The sequence below is a fragment of the Mustelus asterias genome, chromosome 21 (genome assembly GCF_964213995.1).
Source record: "Mustelus asterias chromosome 21, sMusAst1.hap1.1, whole genome shotgun sequence".
In the NCBI taxonomy this organism is placed as follows: Eukaryota; Metazoa; Chordata; class Chondrichthyes; order Carcharhiniformes; family Triakidae; genus Mustelus; species Mustelus asterias.
The window spans coordinates 52,520,780-52,540,482 of NC_135821.1; the positions used below are offsets into that span (position 1 = coordinate 52,520,780).

The 19,703-nt window shown below is 40.6% G+C and overlaps 2 protein-coding genes across 6 annotated transcripts in view; one reads left to right on the forward strand and one right to left on the reverse strand.

The window, feature by feature from the left end:
* LOC144509265 (kelch-like protein 31) lies at positions 1-16,746 on the forward strand. The gene is made up of 3 exons (XM_078237880.1): positions 1-153; positions 6,121-7,333; positions 12,004-16,746. Exons 2-3 carry the CDS (start codon positions 6,147-6,149, stop codon positions 12,734-12,736), a joined length of 1,920 nt encoding a protein of 639 aa, XP_078094006.1. The 5' UTR covers positions 1-153; positions 6,121-6,146; the 3' UTR covers positions 12,737-16,746.
* Positions 14,128-19,703, reverse strand: part of rpl11 (ribosomal protein L11) — an 18,177-nt gene continuing 12,601 nt past the window's right edge. For all 5 annotated transcript variants that reach the window (XM_078237881.1, XM_078237884.1, XM_078237882.1 and 2 more), the window contains exons 5-6: positions 18,442-18,552; positions 14,128-18,324 (exon numbers count right to left, since the gene is read on the reverse strand). In XM_078237881.1, coding sequence (XP_078094007.1) covers positions 18,295-18,324; positions 18,442-18,552 — 141 coding nt within the window. In that variant the 3' untranslated portion in view covers positions 14,128-18,294. The remainder of the gene's footprint in view (positions 18,325-18,441; positions 18,553-19,703) is intronic.

The window sequence follows — 19,703 nt, forward strand, 5'->3', positions numbered from 1 at the left end:
AGTGGGTTTAGTTTGAAACGTCAGTTCCTGTGTTTGGTCTTCAGCCCGTTTTGTAATCCAGCCCTCACTACCTCCTTGCTGATCCGAAGCCTCCACACGGACGTGGAGTTCTCTCCCTCTGACACCATCTCGCAGCAAGTTTCATCAGCTAAGGTATGGAATTCATACAACGGAAAGTGAAATCTCTACCGCTAATAATCCTGCCATTCCCTTAGCGAGGAGTTACTGAGTGAAGCTTACTTTCCTTATTTGCCGATGGAGTACGGTCTATACTCGAAATATTGATTAATTCTGAGTAAAATATAACGACATATTTTCAGTTGATTTTTTAAATAATTTTTTGGAGGGGCGGAATGTTCTTTTCGATAAAAGTCGATAAAACTGACGAACGGATTTCTTGAAATGTTACTGAAATTACTTAATTTCTGAAATGCTGTAATCTAATAATTACCTGTAGCGCGTTTTATATTTATGGGGTTGTTTTTTAAGGGGTCGTTTTCATTGGCGTGGATTCACAATACCTCACTTGTCTGAAATTGGACACTTGAAGTCGCCCAGTGTCTGCTCAGTTGGTTCTAGTCATTTATAATACTTCTCTCAGCACCAGATTCACATTAACAAGTGGGGAAACAAGACAAAGTTTTTCCCATTACTCGGGGGGTGGAATGGCACCCTTGATGTATGCGATCAGAAATAACCCTTTAAAGGGCGCGACTTAAGGCAATTTTACTGCCATTATTGGACAGAACTTAAACTGACTGCAGATCAGGTTTATTCATGCGTTTAGTTCTTTTTTTCTGCTGTAAAGTAACTAGTGACTCCGGCATTCGTGTTTGATAAACAACTCAGGCTGCGCCTTGCTCTGTTTCTATTTCTGTCCTTAGACACATTTGTAACTAACCGAGCAGCTGGGTGCCTCGACATGAAATTAAATATAATTAAAATTACATACCCTTGTTTCACCTTCACCCAAACAGGACGAGAATTGGCAGTGTCCTCACCAAATGTTGCAGATTTAAAAGCTATTCTAATCAATGTTCATTGTTTCCTTAGTTGTAGACAGGCTTGTTTAGCAGGAAGTTTAATGTTAGGGGGGATGTAGCAAAACTTCATCTTTAATATCGAAACATTTCCAATATTAATAAATTAGGCTTAGAAAAACCTTTGTTTAGGATACAATATGTAGTATGAATGTACCTTTTCATCAGCCTCCAACCTTTTAAAGTCTCGGAAACACTAGCAGGCCCCCCTAGGAGCCTGTAGCTGTAGTAATATGTCCTTTTCGTTCCTGGCAAAATGAATTCAAACTTGACTTGATTGCTGAAAGCCTGGAAATGCAGACTAAGGCAAGACAGATGTTTCAATTGGCGTTAAGATAAACCTTTTCAAAGGGAGAGTGCCACCAGACCTTGACATGTTCATCATCAAGAGATTTAGATCAAGTATTTCGCCCCAAAAATGAATGTTTCCTTTTCCGTTCCATTTATTTCTATTGGACTGACAATAATCCATTCGTTGACCGCATGTATTTCCCGGAGGTGGACAGCTCCCAGTCCACCTGACTTTCAATTTAAACAACTGACTCTCATCTGTGACTTACACATGTATAATTTCTAAATAGTGTGTTGCTGTTCTAAGCTGAGTAAAGATATAAAAAGCTGGCTTTCATTCATTTGCACTGGCAAAGAATAGCCGAGTGTTCATTTGTTATTTATAACAAGTTTAAAAATTACTGATAAAGGCAAAATACTGCGGATGCTGGAATCTGAAACAAAAACATAAAATGCTGCAAAATCTCAGCAGTCTGACAGCATCTGAGGAGAGAGAATAGAGCCAACGTTTCGAGTCAGTTCGGATCATCCTGACTTCATGTAATTCTCGGCAAGGATCTGCCTTGTGCATTTCTCCAGTTGCAGTTCTATATTCACGCATTTTTGCTTGACGACATGTGAATATTTATAGATTTCCATGGAATGAAATCCGCCCCGTTGGTATTTTTACCGTTCTATTTTCATCCAGAGTGAGGGATAGATAGCAGCATGGTCAACATTGCAAAGATCCGGCCATTCTTGTAGATTTGATATGTTGCATAGCCTTTTAAAAAAATCTCAGCTCTCACTTTTCCAACCCGTTTCGTAAAGTTTCCTTAGAAAATCTTTAGGTAAATCGTAAATTGGAATATGTAAAATGTTTCTGGCGGTTTATTGTGACAATGTTCCCGCATGTTTTGTCTCTTCCCGCATGTTTTGTCTCTTCTCGACCTTTCCACTTACGCATATGAGTTAATTATTATAAATACTGTAAGTATGTCTTTGTAATGTAATTGATGGTCTGCAGCGCGCTTTGCAAGTTTAGTTAATTATTCAGGCTGGATCCAAACCGCAAGCTTCAGGCACTCAGCCCGTGAATAAAACGACCTCTTGGAAGGGGATCTCACACTTCAGGCTTTAGAGTGTTTGGTACCTGCTTTCAATTATCCTGCTATATTCCTCATGACTTTACAATGATATTAAAATTGCTGCAGTAATAAGGTCACCCTTTGTTGTATATGTTAAATTTATTGTTAAGAAGAGGGGATGAAAAATATCGCATAATCAGAGGGGAGACGGCAGGAGTTTAATTCTGTGGAGCTTTTCCTTGGTGGGAATCCAATCTCAAAATCCGCCTCATGCTTAAACTCGGATCTTCTCAGACGACGGGGTGTCAGTTTAGTCTGGGTTGCCAGGGAACTTTGCAGAGAAAAGCTAACTACTTAACTGGTCGAAGAAAAAATATTTTAAAAGCGTCACAGTTCAAAATAATTGTGTGCAAGGCCGCGGCGGTTTATTTTTCCTCCCAGCATTAATCATGAGGCTATCAGGGGAGAAAATGCAGGGGTGGGGAATCGATGTGAATCCCACAAGCAGAGTAGACAAATGTGGGCATCAGTGGCTTCCTTCGTACTGTAAACCCACTACCATCACATTTGGGTCTCTTTTGTCACTGTAAATGCAGTAATGAGATTACTGCATATCTTGGGCAGTTTTCCTCCAGGTCACTATTATTTCTGGGTCCTCTCCTATTTGTAACTCGTGATATTGTGGCAAGCGACATTCATTTTTTTATTATTACCCGAGGCCAGAGTTGAACCCGGGTCCCTGGTACTGTGAGGCAGCAGTGCTAACCACTGTGCCACAGTGCCACCCTTATAACTTCTAATGAATTAACAAAACCAACTGTTAAAAAAAATTGCAATTTATTCCATTACTTCACTGCATGTGTGTAGGATCTCTTTTAATCACTGTTGAGGGTTTGATGTCATGGGCCTGGCAGATTCAGCTGTTGTTTCCTCTATTAAAAGATCTCTATTTTGAGATTAAGTGTTCCAGCATCTGTGATCCCTGATAAGAAAGCCACCCGACAATCACTTTGATTTGCAACTTTTTGGGTAATGGAGACTATCAATATTTGGATGGATTAAAAAAAGATTTTTTTTGATATTTTACATGATTATTGTTGTTGGAATAATAAATAATAATAATTCAGTATTGTCTGTCAAGATTTGAACTAGAAGAATCCTCTTGGGCACAATTTATTTTAACATAAATTAACCTTAAGAACAGCAAAATTAAATTGCAGATAACTGCATTATGTGACAAGAATCTTCTTTTATAGTAGGGGAGGTGGTAGTATAGTGGTATTGTCACTGGACTAGCAATCCAGAGATCCAGGGATCTCTGCCCTGGGAACTTGGGTTCGAATCCCAGCATGACAGATGATGAAATTTGAATTCAACAAAAAGTTTGGAATTAAAAGTCTAACGATGACCTTAAAAAAAAATTGTGGATTGTCATAAAACCCCATCTGTTTCACTAATGCTCTTTAGGGAAGGAATCTGCCATTCTTACCTGGTCTGGCCTACATGTGACTCCAGATCCCCAACAATTGACTCTTAAAATGTCCTCTGAAATGGCCTGGCAAGCCATTCTGTTCAAGGCAATTAGGAATGAACAATAAATGCCTACCCCATGAACAAATAATAAAAAAATGAATGTCGCTTGCCAAGATATCACGAGCTACAAATAGGAGAGGACCCAGAAATAATAGTGACCTGGAGGAAAACTGCCCAAGATATGTAGTAATCTCATTACTGCATTTACAGTGACAAAAGAGACCCAAATGTGATGGTAGTGGGTTTACAGTACGAAGGAAGCCACTGATGCCCACATTTGTCTACTCTGCTTGTGGGATTCACATCGATTCCCCACCCCTGCATTTTCTCCCCTGATAGCCTCATGATCAATGCTGGGAGGAAAAATAAACCGCTGCGGCCTTGCACACAATTATTTTGAACTGTGACACTTTTTTAATATTTTTTCTTCGACCAGTTAAGTAGTTAGCTTTTCTCTGCAAAGTTCCCTGGCAACCCAGACTAAACTGACAACCCATCGTCTGTGTGGAGTTTGCCCATTCTCTCCATGTCTGCGTGGGTTTCCTACGGGTGCACCAGTTTCCTCCCACATCCGAAGATGTGCGGGTTAGGTGGATTGGCCATGCTAAATTGCCCCTTAGTGTCAGGGGGATTAGCAGGGTTTATGGAGACAGGTAGGGTAGGATTGTTGTCGGTGCAGACTCGATGGGCTGAATGGCCTCTTTCTGTACTGTAGGGATTCTATGATTCCATGAAATTAAATACAGATGAGGAAGACCATTTGCCCTACCTTACATCATCTCAGCAGAAGGTTCCCATGGTCCCTCCATTCTGTACATAATTGCTGCTTAAATATTTCCGGTATTTTGCTTCTACCATTCCATCTGGCATTCCCATTAGAAATTGTGATTATTGTTTGTTTGACCTTTGTCCTACATTTAAGATGTGATTTATATTGAATTTTGTTTCCAGATTTAAAATTTTCCATATCACATCCTCACATCCTATCTAATCTATTTCTGTAACATTGTCAGAGCTGTCTCCTCAAAGATGCTAAAACCCAAGTTTCCCTCTTCTTTCCTCACAACTCAAACCTTTGACACCAAGATCCGCCTTTTGCCTTCAGGACTTGAATCCAGCTGGCTCAAAGACCAGCTTGTACACAATATTCAGAATGTGGTTTACCAGAGAGCTGTACAATCACAGCATAACTTCCTCTGCTTGCACCCTACTGGTTTGACTTGTTGTTCAGCATTCAGCTTGTTCTTTGACCCAGTGCTGCATTGGTCAGGTAGTAAATCTATTATACATGTCTTTCAACATCATCCTTCCCTCCATCACATTAATGGAGAATATCTGTCATTCATTCTCTTTCATTGCACAGTTCTTCACACTTTTATATAACAAACTTAATCTGCCCACTTATTTAGTTGGGAAATTTTGTATTTCATAAACATAAAATTTCCCAACTGCATGTAAAATGGATCCAGCTTAAATTTTATGTTTCACCACATCTGCCACTAAGAATGCATATTGGGAAATTGCACATCTCCAACTGGTAATTTTTCTTCCATGTACTTTGGATGTACAGTTTCCTGATATGCAGTCATAGTATACTCAGTTAGGTGAAGGGGACTTCCAAAATAGAATTTTACCTATGCCTTTGTACATATAAAGATTAGTGACTTCAGTTCAGATCTTTTCTATGCTTGACTAAACATCTTGCGGCTTTTGAAATTGGCCAACATAAATGTAGCCTTTCAATAGCCTGACAATAATCAATCCATGATAAACATCCAGTTAGCAAGGCAAAAAATAAATGCTCCTTTTCTGTCTGGTGCAACTGAAGTAAATGCTAAATATCACAACTCAATATAAGTTGACTGTTAAGATATTTTAGATAGTTAACTGATAGTGAACAATCTGTATTATTATGAATCTTAACTCTTTTTCAGCATTTTCTGTCGAAAGTTGTAGTCCTTTTCTCAAAAATAGAAACTTGTGGAACAATAGAATTTAACTTTTTAACTATTCACGTATCCAAGTGTGTAATTTTAATATTCAATAAAATCTTAATTTTGATTCACAAGGATTTCATTTCAGAAAAAATGCAAGGTGTGGTTTACTTCAACTTATTTAAAAATGGTTGTTATAAGGGGTGGAATTGTGAAATACAGATAAAATTAAAATTATTAAATTTATACTTTCAGATTGGATTGCGTCAGTAAAACACACAATGGCACCAAAGAAGAAAAACACCAAGAAAAACAAGATTGAAAAGAATGAATTACCAAAAATAAGCATTGTTGAGGACACAACCATCGACATTGATCAGCTAAACCATCTGAACACTCTCTATGATAGTGGATCAAATGGGTTTCGATGCACAGCCTCAGAAGTCTCCAATCCCAATCATGGTGCCTTTCTCTTGGAGGAAATCAGCAGGATGCGCCAGGAGAGACTCTTCTCCGATCTCACACTATCCACTAAGAACAAATCCTTTGATGTCCATAAAGTGGTGATGGCTGCTTGTAGCGATTATTTCCGTAACATGTTGAAGAAAGATCCATCCATTCACTGTGTAGATGTTAATGATGCGTCACCTTTGGGTTTGACCACTGCCTTAACCTATGCCTACACAGGGACACTCAGCTTGTCTCTTTATACCATTGGATGCACCATTGCCACTGCCACCCAATTCCAAATGTCTACTTTGATTAACATATGCACCGACTTCCTCATTCAAGAAATTAACGTGGAAAATTGCATGTATATCTCGAACATCGCTGGGACATATGGGCTGAACCAGGTTAAAGAGTCAGCAAAGAAATTCATCCGTGAAAATTTCTTGGAGTTTTCAGAAAATGATCAATTCATGAAGCTGACTTACGATCAAATAAGTGATTTGTTAATGGATGACAGCCTACAACTGCCCTCTGAGCTCACTGCATTCCAAATTGCTATGAAGTGGTTGCATTTTGACCCGAAAAGGGTGAAGCATGCAGCTGATCTGTTGAGTAATATCAGATTTGGCACCATTTCAGCTCATGATCTAGTCAGTTATGTTCAACCTATCCCATGTATGATGCAAGATCCAGATTGCCATCGGCTCCTAGTTAATGCCATGAACTACCATCTCCTGCCTCATCAACAGAACTCAATGCAGTCTAGAAGAACAAAGCTCAGGGGAGGACAGAAGGTCCTGCTGACTGTAGGTGGTCGACCAGCTTTGACTGAGAGGGCTTTGAGCAGAGAAATCTTATACAGAGATCCTGAAAATGGATGGAACAAACTTGCAGAAATGCCAGCCAAAAGCTTCAATCAATGTGTAGTCGTGATGGATGGCTTTTTATACGTGGCTGGTGGCGAGGATCAGAATGATGCCCGAAACCAAGCTAAGCATGCCGTCAGCAGTTTAAACAGGTAACATAGACCAATTGTTCTGTGGGATGTGCTGGTATATAATGACTTCAAACACAGAAAAAATAGCTGTGTGAACAATCCAAGGTCTATTTTTTTATCAGGGATATGTCCTAGTTTTTACAATAAAATGACTTGAATTTAACTTGAATTTATTTAGTGACTTTCGTGTCCTCAGGACATTCCAAAATGCTTCACAGCCAATGTAGTACTTTTGAAGCATAGTCACTGTTGTGATATGGTAAAATATTGCAGCCAATTTCTTGCACAATAAGATTCCATCAACAGCATTGAGATAAGTGATTAGATGATCTGTTGTTGGTCATATCACATCAGGTTTTAGTGTCAAGACCCTGTGGGTGATAAAATGTTCAAATCCTTTCTTTATATCTCTGAAACCTTATTTTATCCAAAGTGGTCATATTCCTAGATGACCATTAGCTGTTCTCCCTTTCTGAGGGAGAGAGCTGACTGGTGGCAACTTAATCTAAGGATCAGCACATCTCAGGTAAGGGGCGAGGTTGAGAAGGCAGGCCTTCATGAATAACCTCACCAGTATGGGAATTGAACCTGCACTTTTGGCAACATTCTGCATCATAAACCAGCTGTCTAGCCAATTGAGCTAAACCAATCCCCTTTCATCTACAATTCAGACAAATGAGATCACAGTCCCTATTTCTGTTAGGTGATTTCTAGCGCTTTGTGACAATGCTTTGGAATTTGGATCTGATTGAAGGCAAAAAGATAGCACTGCTACTCCTTGATAAGTGTTTCAGGTGAAGCCAGTTCAAGATGTCTCAGTTCAAGGAGCATGAGAGCCCATCCAAACTTATCTGTCTTGGTTGTGTGAACTTTCTTTGTTTCCAATCAGGCTACTATATAATGTTCCACATAGAGGCCAGATGAGGGACTGGTGACATTCACAGTTGAATCAGTCTTGACAAACTAGCATCCTCTTGCTTCCAGCAGGTATGATGTCATTATTAATTATTCATGATGCAGAGCATCCCATTCCCTAGCTAAATTTAAATGTACAATGATGAGTATGGGCATAAAATTGGCACATGTAAACTTTTTCCAAGTGGTATCTTTTTACCATTCCCCCTTCCCCTACAGCTGCTGTATTGTATGAATCATACACGCTGACCAATTTCCATTAACTTTCCAAGTGATCATACTTCATGTCAGCCTAGGTCAGGCTTGTCCAGAGTATGACTTGCAAAGTTCGTGTATGCAGCCCCCGGAGCAGGTTTTCCAAATGCCAGTCAAATAAATAAATTTGAATGGAAGGTTTTGCATGGAGCTGCTCCTCCAATCACAGGCCATTTATCTCCCACTTTTGCTGCGAATAAGCTTACTAGTGAGCTGATCAGCAGAAAATATGGGGCAGAAAAAGTCTGTGATTTGAGAAGCAGTGCCAGGAAGCATGGCCCAGGGAGCAAAGGTGCCAGTGAGCAGAGGTACTAGGTCATGTGGACCTGGAAGCAGACGTGCCAGGTCATGTGTACCAGGGAGCAGAGGTGCCGGGTCATGTGTACCAGGGAGCAGGGGTACCAGGTAATGTGTACCAGGGAGCAGGGATACCGGGTCATGTGTACCACAGGGCAGAGGTCCTGGGCAGCATGGCCCAGGGAGTGGAGGAGCTGGGGAGCATGGCCCAGGGAGTGGGGGTGCAGGAGAACATGGCCCATGGAGCAGAGGTACTGGGGAGCAGGGCCCAGGGAGCAAAGGTGCTGGGGAGCAGGGCCCAGGGAGTGAAGGTGCCGGGGAGTGCAACCAGGAGGGGCTGAGGAGTGTGGTACAGGGAGCAGAGGCATTGCAGAGCTTGGCTCAGTTGTCCAGAGCTAGTCCCAGGTGGGATGGAATGGGACCGGAGGCATCCAAAGTGGGAAAAATTTTGATATGTGGCCCTCGCCACATGAAAAGGTTCGATAAGCCTGGCTTGGTCAGTGAATTTGTAGAAATTGGACCATGTAGGGTATTCAATTCTGGTACTTGATATCCAGCTGGGTCAGAAGCAGGAAATCTGGCTAATTGTGCTCACTGGGGCTCCAGGAGAACTGAGCCAACTGTAGAACCTCAATGGGCACAATCGGGCTCCATCAAAACATATTACTAGTGAGCAGAAAAATAATTGTATCTTTTGTTATGCTGAACATTGTCAAAGATTGAAACGTTCAGCAGTTGAGGGCAGGCCCATCTGAAATCAAATCACTTTAAGTTTTAACTCACTGGCTCACAGGTTACATTATTCTCACAGCACTTTGCTATTCTTGCATAACAAATAGCTCCTGAGGCATAGCAGGAGCCACAACTGAATTCATCTGTACATGTATGCATCTTTTTGATTAAAAGAGATAATAATATATCTAGGATAATTGAATAACCATTCCGTCATTGTGTAAGTACTGTTGAATGGGTGATAGAATTGGAGTGAGTTTTTTTAATGCTACATAAGAACAGACAATTTCTTAAACAGTTATAGAGCTGAAAAAAATCAGACTTGAATATGGATTTTTATGTAATGGGGAAGAATGATAGTGGAGGCTTGATATTAAAACAACACTGGTTATTAAAAATGTGTCCATTGTATCAAAGTAATTTTTAAGTCTTTTAAAATATTCAAAAAAAAATGTGGCGGTCATTGGGAGAAAGTTTCTAGACTGATCAAGATTATCCAAATATTTTAAGTTTAGTAGTTGTTACTATTTTACAATGCCATACCTAGATTTGTTCACTTACACGTGCTCCTCTTAAATAATGAGTTTCTTTCAAATATAGCACATCACAAGTGTGATACTCTCTCATTATGGTTATGTTACTAAGTACAGCAAACACCTGCATTTGTCTGTTACACACAATTTGGGTTGTATTTATGTTAGATTAAAAATCTGATGGAACAATGAAAAAATGCAGAATTGGGATTAATCTGTGCCTTTCAAATCCTCAGGACGTCCCAAAGAACTTCATTATTGACTGAAGGAAACTCAGGCCTTTCAAGTCTTTTGGGGATTTTTGAAAAGTTCCTAAATATCTCAAAAATTTCCTGCTACCCTATTGCAATCCATTGGGACACAATCTTGTGCTTTTGTGAGAAATGAATTCAGTCTGAGTATCTCTTTTTATTAAAAAATGTTATTTAAGAGTTAATATAGACAGGTTCATTTTACAGTATTATAAACTTCAATCTAATAATTCACCCATCATCGAGAAGCAGTAGACTCCAGGGGAGCAGGAACTTTCAGTTTTGGGGTTTCATGGTAGCACAGTGGTTAGCACTGCTCTTTCACAGTGACCCAAGTCGGGTTCGGTTCCCAGCTTGGGTCACTGTCTGTGTGGAGTCTGCACGTTCTCTGTGTTTGTGTGGGTTTCCTCCAGGTGCTCCAGTTTCCTCCCACAGTTCGAAAAGACGTGCTGGTTAGGTACATTGGCCATGCTAAATTCTCCCTCAGTGTACTCAAACAGGCACCGCCGGACTGTGGCAACTAGGGGATTTTCACAGTAACTTCATTGCAGTGTTAATGTAAGCCTACTTGTGACACTAATAAATAAACTTAAATTTAATATTCGCAAGGATTTTGTTTGCAAAAATTGAAATTGAGATGGAAACAATAATTTGTGAACTAATAAAAATCTTGATTCTCACTGAAGTTGTGTTATACATATAACTGTGGTTCTTAACCAGGTTGATTCAATTGGTAGCATCCCTCTGGGTCAAAAGGTATGTGAGTTTGTACTTCAGTCCTGATTTGAACACAGGCTTTGGCTCCACTGCAGAACTTAAGGAGTGCTACAATATTGGAGGTGCCATCTTTCAGGTAGATGTTAAAGATCCCATGGTGTTATTTCAGAATGAAAGGAACTTCTCTCTGGTCTCCTGGCCAACATTTATACTTCAATCAACACAAAAAAAACAGATAATGTGGTTATTTTCATATTGCCATTCTTGTGACCTTGCTGTGCACAGTTTAGTTGCTGCATTCCTTCCAAGAGTAACTTCACTTCTAAAGTTCTTAATTGGTCATGTTGAGCTTTTGGTCATCTTGAGATTATAAAGGCACTATATAAAGCTAAGGATTTCTCCAGAGATATGACAAAGCACAGTATAATGTCAACGTTTTCATAATCACTAAAAGGTCTTACTCACTTTAAATTCTCGGTTGCATTCCATGATAATTTCAAAAGTAATATTTTTCCAATTAGAAACCTGAGTGAAGAGGCAAGTCCCTTAGTGTGAGACATCATTCGAGTTGTAAGGAGTAATAAAGTAAAAGGGAAGACTTACATTTCTACAGCACTTTTCATGACCTTAGCATCTCCCAAAATATTTTACAGCCAATGAAATACTTTTGTGACATGTGGTCACTGGTCTAATATAGGACAGGAAACATCAGATAAATTAAGTGGTAATTAGGTTATAACAGAAAATCTCCTTGATTTTCCATTGATGTCGTGTCTGGGACTAACTGATAAGAGATCAATTGCTATGATAGTCAACAACTCCATTGTCTTTGTATAATGCAACTACCAGAGCGGCAGAACAGATGAACCCTTGTCTTTGTCGTGTAGCAATTCTCATGTAAAATGCAAATCTTATGAAATGATGAAGTTGTCACCTTGATGTGGTATTTTCGAAACTGAAAGATATATATTTCAAAAATGGTGTTTTTCAGATATGATCCTCGTTTCAACACTTGGTTTCATTTGGCCAGTATGCTCCAGAGGCGAACCCACTTCAGCATGTGCACTTACAACGGTCTTATTTTCGCCATCGGAGGTCGGAATCCAGAAGGTCCTCTCGCATCCATGGAATGTTACATCCCCTCCACTAATCAGTGGCAATTGAAGGCTCGGATGGAGGTTGCACGCTGTTGCCATGCTTCTGCACTCAGTGACGGCAAGATCCTGGTAACTGGCGGCTATATCAACAATGGCTATTCTCGCACAGTGTGTGCCTATGATCCTACGATAGACACTTGGAAAGACCATGTCAGTTTGAGTACCCCCAGAGGCTGGCATTGTGCAGTCACCTTTGGTGACTATAGCTACGTGATGGGCGGCAGTCAGCTTGGGCCGCAAGGTGAGCGAGTCGATGTGATAACAGTTGAACGCTACAATGCTTACACTGGCCAATGGAACTACGTGGCTCCTCTAGCCATCGGTGTAAGTACAGCTGGTGCAACAACCCTGAATGACAGAATCTATTTGGTTGGAGGTTGGAATGAAAGTGCAAAGAAGTACAAGAGCTGCATCCAGGCCTACAATCCAGATCTGAATGAATGGACTGAGGAGGATGAGCTGCCGGAGGCTACAGTGGGCGTCTCGTGCTGCGCCATTATGTTACCAAACAACAAACTTCGGGAGTCCAGAGCCAGCTCAGTGGCATCTGCAGCAATCAGTATCTAATGAGCAACATATTTTAAATTAAATTAAACTCCTTATACAGCCAGATTCAAAATTCAAACCCTAGTATTACTACCCAATTCGTTCTTTACTGCATAGAGGCCTTGCCGGAATATTTCATCTCACAATGTCTGGCAAAACTCACCAATTGGTTTCACGATAGCTAGGTACCTCTGTCTCATAAAGGTGGAAATCTTGACGAAAGTGCTTGACAAATCTTTTTATTTCCCCAAAATTCTAACCTGGTTGAAATGCAAACTCTTTGTCTCATTCCCATTCATTTCAGGTGGGTTTGGTGGTGAGAATGGAAAATATGGTGAGAAGGCCAAAGTCACATTTCACAATGGAATTATACTCCCCACATCTCAATGATGCGTTCACGGCGGCGTGGTGTCAGAATAACACGAGGCACGACTGGTCTCAGAAGGCAGGCACCTGGCGACGAATATTCGGTGAAGAGCTCGGAGGTGAACGCAGCATCCCAGATTGATGCCTGGGGGCTTCATGAAGAAAGTTTCCTGGCGTGCTTGCCGAGACAACCTTTAAACATGGCGCTCAAATCATTGAAGTGCTGTTGATGGCGGGGCAGGCAAATCAAAGCCCCCCCTGCTCTTACTCACGAGCAATAAAAGTTTTGTCAAATATTTTCCATGAAGATAATTGCCTCTTGAACATGAGTGCAAATCACAAAGACACATCTATATCGTCATTCAACTAAATCGAATTGTTCACTGGATTCAGCGTTCTCCAAGACTCAGCTACCCGAATGACACTTTCTATCAACTATTTGGATTATATAGAAATCTATTTGATTCCTTTCTGATTTAGATGCTCTGAAGAATGAAATCAGTTATGTTTCTCAAATTCAGATTCAGTAAAGTTACATCAATGTTGACCAGTCAGAGAAGAAGAGACAACAAAATGGAGAATGGCTTCTATAAAAACACCAATTTTATAACATTACTAATTCTCCTCCCCTTTAGTATCATCTCTTGAGAGAGAGTGAATGTTGTTTGCAAAAGGTAAGAGACGTTTTGGTTGATTAGTAGTGTCCGCGCTTCACCTAAAAGTAGCTGAAGAGGCTTGCTAAACACTTGACACCGTGTTTTGGACAACTTCGTCAAAAGGAGTCACAATAAACTAAAGGGATTTTCCAGTTCCATTTCACAAAGTATGAAGTGGAAGTTCAACAAATTTAACAAACCAGTTGTCAGAATGAATTTCGAGTCTTACCAAAAGGCAAATATTAAAACAAAAGCCATCAGCATTTTGGTATTAGCTGTATGAAGGTGAAAGTACAATTCTTACAAATTACTGTGTTGCAGTTACCAAAGCAAGAAAAGGGAAAAGTTATGATTATGAAGAGTACTAGTACTAAAATTTGTGATAAATTGAAGTTATAAAAAGAGGTAGCAGCAAATGAGGGGATTTCGTAATTCTGTAATTAGCTTGAAAGCACTGACGAATATGAAGTGAAATATGATTCATGTTGTCCTGTGTTTTCAGTTTTAGAAATTGTCTTTCCAAATTTTGAGAAGATTTATGTCTTTACCTTCTACCTTTTTGTTAAATTTTAAAAGGAATCTGATGTTTCAAGTTGTTGTTGAAAACCAATTCAAAGTTATATTTATTAAAAACTAAAACAACTTATCCAAGTCACCGAGTAGAAGGATGTGGGAGGACTGAGGGGACATAGATCCCGAAATTATAACCCCAACTTCCTTTCTCCACAAACTTCAGCTGCTGAATGCTTGCAACATTTTATTTCAAATCTCCAGCATCTGCAGTATTTTAATATTTTTTATATATATGTGGGAGGGCAGGAGGGAGACAGGAGAACCCAAATGATCAATGTTTAATTGTTTTCAAAAATCAACATCCAAAACATAGAATTCCACCTTAATTAGCTGCTACATTTTGAAACTTGAAAATATGGTTCATTGCATAGCAATAATAATGGGGCGAAGCTCTGGAGGTTCTATCCTTTGGCAGAACTAAAATGAAATGTAGCAATAGGACAATATAGCAATGTATAAGGATAGTTCAGAACACAAAGCACGAGAATGGAAATGGAGGTGGAGGAAGGAGGAGAAAAGAATGTACATTTTTAGCAGTCTTGCAGCCATAATGGACCTGGCCAAGACTGAGACAAGTCACAAGAAAAATACTTCATGGTGGTTCTGTGCTGCAAATGAGGTATGTGACTTTTGAGCTCATTCAAAGTAATTGCTTAAATACGTGGCGAGAAAAAGCACCCTCATGCTGCAAATTAAAGTTACATGAATGGTTCACAGCTAAACTATTAGACAGAGTGCTCTGCAAAATAGAGAAGAGACACAAATTGGTCAAAGTCACTATGTCCCAAAGGTGTTAAAGCAGCGGTGTTAATACATGTCTCTTCATTTTCCCAATGGAATAACAGCTTGGAGAGAAAATCTAAATTGAAAAGTATTTTATTGAAGCTCATTTTAAACAAGACCTGAAGAAAGTATGGCTGAAAGCACGGTGGATACTTTGAAACACAAAAAAAAATATTGTATCATTTAACTCAAAACTTGGAATAGAACTCAATTTATATTAACTGAGATATAATTTTGTAAACTGGATCTCAGAAGCAGAGGCTGGTCAAAATTGTGCTCATGGCGAAAATACTTTTCTACAGGTCTTAATAAATGTTGAGAGGCTTTACTGAGGGTGACAGTGAAAGCAATGGAATCTTGAGTAATTTTAAGATGTTGCAGTTAAAATGTTTCAGTCAATGTAAGAGAATATGAAAGGTCACTGACAGGTTAAAGATGGATTCCTTAATGATTAAAGCTGACTCCCAGCGTTTTATGTTAAAACAAAAGCAACTGTTGGCACTTTTTTAAAAAGTTACAAATATTCAAAAATAACCTAGCATTATCTATTGTGGGCACAAAGCAAATGACAGTGATGAATGAATATCAGTATGGATCATTGAAACCGTGTGTGGTTAATCACGCAAACGCTTCTCCAACTTAGCTTAATTAGATTTTAGATAAAGTACATAGCTTCCAATTTATATAATGGAAAGTGCCCAGAGAACATAGATTTCTCTGGAATTAAACTGGAGAAATGTGATACATGAGGTGGTGGGTGAGGGAATGGTAAAAGGTGATGGCGAAGAATGTTGGAAAGTACTCTTCTTTAAATGGCCAGCCAATGACATTCAGTTACAAACTCAGCTTAACACAGAACCATTCTTTGCTCTAAGCTTTAGGCAGCCGTCAAGAGCTGGACAAAAAATGCAGACAATCATTTAAATAAAAAGGAAAAGCAGTTCACACAACTTGGATCACAAAGGGATTGAATGGTATTGATTCAAAAAAATATTACTGCTGTGAACTTGCCATCTGGAATACTGGATAAATGACTATTCTCAGCAACGGGCTTCAGACTGTTAAACATACTAGTTCTAATGCTATAATGGATTTGCAATTTACCATTCCTGCCATAAGCAGGAGACAAAAGGCATTTAATAATACTGTACCCATACGTGACATGACTAATATGGGGCAAAAAGCACAGAACAACATGACTGAAGCCTGATCAAAGCAGAACTAATTTTTCAATTTTAGAATTCAAACAAGGTTTAGAAACAAGGTTTCTATGCAACAGAACAGGATAAGAATGGTGAGAAAGAAATTTCTAGGATTTCCCCTGCAAGAGTTCTCTAACAAGGTTGAATGGAATGGTACAATACATTCAGATTAAGTTGCATTTATTTGAACTCCATTTCCAGATGAGCGTGAGAGACGTACGCACGCGCACACAGTGAGTTAATACCTTGTATAACATGTTGACAGGCTGGCAGCTAAAGTTAGAGTGTTTTTGAAGGATAGATAAAGTAATAAAAAGGGCTGTTTGATTTAAAACAAAATTGCATTCGTCATATGAAAATTACAGAAATGTGTCAGGTTCCTTGCATACTCACCGTCATGAGAAGATTTGAATTACTATTTATGTGTGAATAAAAATATATAAATAGTAAATATGGTGCATTTATTGTGTTTGTCATAAATCTGGTGCATTTATTGTCTGTCGCTATCTTACAATCATAAGGGTTTCACACAATGTAATTAAATATCCCTAAGGTAGTTTAATCAACCAACACATTGAAATGAAAACATTCTACGTAATTCTTTGAAACTGGAGATGCAAAAATGAATCAGAATTGTTACATCAACAAAAACAAAAAGTGCTAGAAGCCCTCAGCAGGTCAGGGAACGTTTATCGATAGAATGACATTAACATTTTGATTGTGGACCCTTTGTCAAAATTGGAAAAAAATACTGATAAATATCTCTTTTAAAATTAAAAAAGGGAAAACATTTCAAAACACCAGACTGTTCAAGTGCAAACTAGGTCATCGTTAGAAGTGATAATGAGACAAAAGGAGACATTATATTAAACCAAGTAAAGACACAAACAGAAGATATATAGGAATGGAAACACTGAAATCTGGAGATGTAGAGCCAGTTCCAGCAGTTCAGGAACCTGGTAGAAGAGGGGGTAAAACAGCCCGGCATCAAGAGTGCAGACTGTCTGGACAGAGAGAATGTTCTGATGCATCGTCTCCATCCCAGCCTCTTCCCTCATTCTTGGAAACAGTCATCCTTGGGGTGGAGACTCTCAATCCAAACACATAGCTGATGAGGAAGTCTGCATCATTGGAATTTACTAGCTTTACTATGTTCCTTCTCCTCCGGTATTTTTCTCCTTCCTCCATAACTTTGTTCAATTCATTCTTGAATGCTGCTCATCGGTCATATCTTCAATTAAGACAACATTCAGAGTGGGATACTACAACTAACCACTTGGAGTGGTCCCAATCAACTTTTCACTTGGATCACTCGGTAGAAGATAAGACGCCAGCTATAATGCTTTTCACTGCAGAATTGACAAAACTTTCCTGAGCATGAATTCATGGTGCACAGCTTTCCACAACAAAAACACAAACAGGAAATCACATATGCAAAGCCCAAGATTTCTTTCTCCTGATGGGTGACACTGTGTTGAGAATGCACAATTGGAAAGTTTAATCTGGTGTTCAGAATTACATCTGAAGAATCAGCATTTGGCTGAAATATTGATTATCGCACAAGAAAGCAGACAAGGTAAAACGTAATAAAAAAAGGAATGGGAAGATTTTAGGGCAAATATAGGTCTATAATGGGGTGATTCACATCAATAAGCTCTTGTTCCATTCAAGCATCAAGATGCTTGAGTTTGCAGATAGGTGGAGTACACAACAAATAGCAACATCACAAATGGCCTACATTCATTAAAATGTGGGAAACTCATCACTGGACAAACAACAGATCAGTACAGAGTCAGAATGTGATGTAAACCCACAGAACAAGTTTGAAATGATCTTTCAGATATTTTAGGAATAAAGTATATTTGTGCAAAAAGAAATACAATTGACAAGTGTCTTTCTGCCTAAACGAAATTTACAATGATGAGGTAACTACCACTAGACTGAAACAGAATAGGGTTCTGGATCAGGTTATTGTATTACTGATAGTTACAAAACATTTTTATTTTCCTGGAAGAATGATACCATCATACTGCAAAAAAAAGAAAAGCAAATCATTAGAAAATGCAATGTCTTTTAACAAATTTCAGGTTACATCAATATCTACACAACATTTGATGGCCGAGGGACACTATGGAAGTAAAGGTACCTTCTGTTGAAACCAACGCATGGCCTCCTCCTTGTTGATCCTGTGTTTGGCTCCAATGCGACCACGTTTACGCTTCTTGTCAGCAATGCTGAAGCCTGGTCTTCCCAGAACCTATAAAATTGAGAAGAGGAGGAAAGGAGTCATAACTAAAGCAGTGGGGGGGGGGGAACAAAGGAAAAATCTTTCATCTCCAGTACCAAAGTTTAAAATTTCTAGGCTATTGGAGAAAACTACAAATGGGTCACACTTTACTTAAACAATAGAATCCCTGCAGTGCAGAAGGAGGCCACTCAGCTCATTGAGTCTGCACTGACTCTCCGAAAGAGCATCTTATCTTACTCACAGCCACTGCCCCCCCCCCACCACCACCACCCAATCCCCCCCACCCACCACCCAATCCCCCCCCACCCAATCCCCCCCCACCACCCAATCCCCCCCCCCCACCCAATCCCCCCCACCCACCCAATCCCCCCACCACCCAATCCCCCCCCCACCCACCACCCAATCCCCCCCCACCCACCACCCAATCCCCCCCCACCACCACCACCCAATCCCCCCCCACCCACCACCCAATCCCCCCCCACCACCACCACCCAATCCCCCCCCCCACCACCACCCAATCCCCCCCCCCACCACCACCCAATCCCCCCCCCACCACCACCCAATCCCCCCCACCACCACCACCCAATCCCCCCCCACCACCACCACCCAATCCACCACCACCCAATCCCCCCCCACCACCACCACCCAATCCCCCCCCACCACCACCACCCAATCCCCCCCCCACCACCACCACCCAATCCCCCCCACCACCCAATCCCCCCCCCCACCACCCAATCCCCCCCCCACCACCACCACCCAATCCCCCCCCACCACCACCACCCAATCCCCCCCCCACCACCACCACCCAATCCCCCCCCCACCCAATCTCCCCCCCCCACCACCCAATCCCTCCCCCCACCACCCAATCCCTCCCCCCACCCAACCACCCAATCCCCCCACCCCACCACCACCACCACCCAATCCCCGTAACCCTGTGCATTTACCATGGCTAATCCACCAAACCTACACATCTTTTTTGGACACTAAGGGTCAACACAGCATAGCCAATCCACCTAACCTGCACATCTCTGGACTGTGGGAGTAAACCAGAGCACCTGGAGGAAACGCACACACAGGGAGAACGTGCAAACTCCTCACACACAGTCACCCAAGGCCAGAATTGAACCTGGGTCCCTGGCGCTGTGATGCAGCAGTGCTAA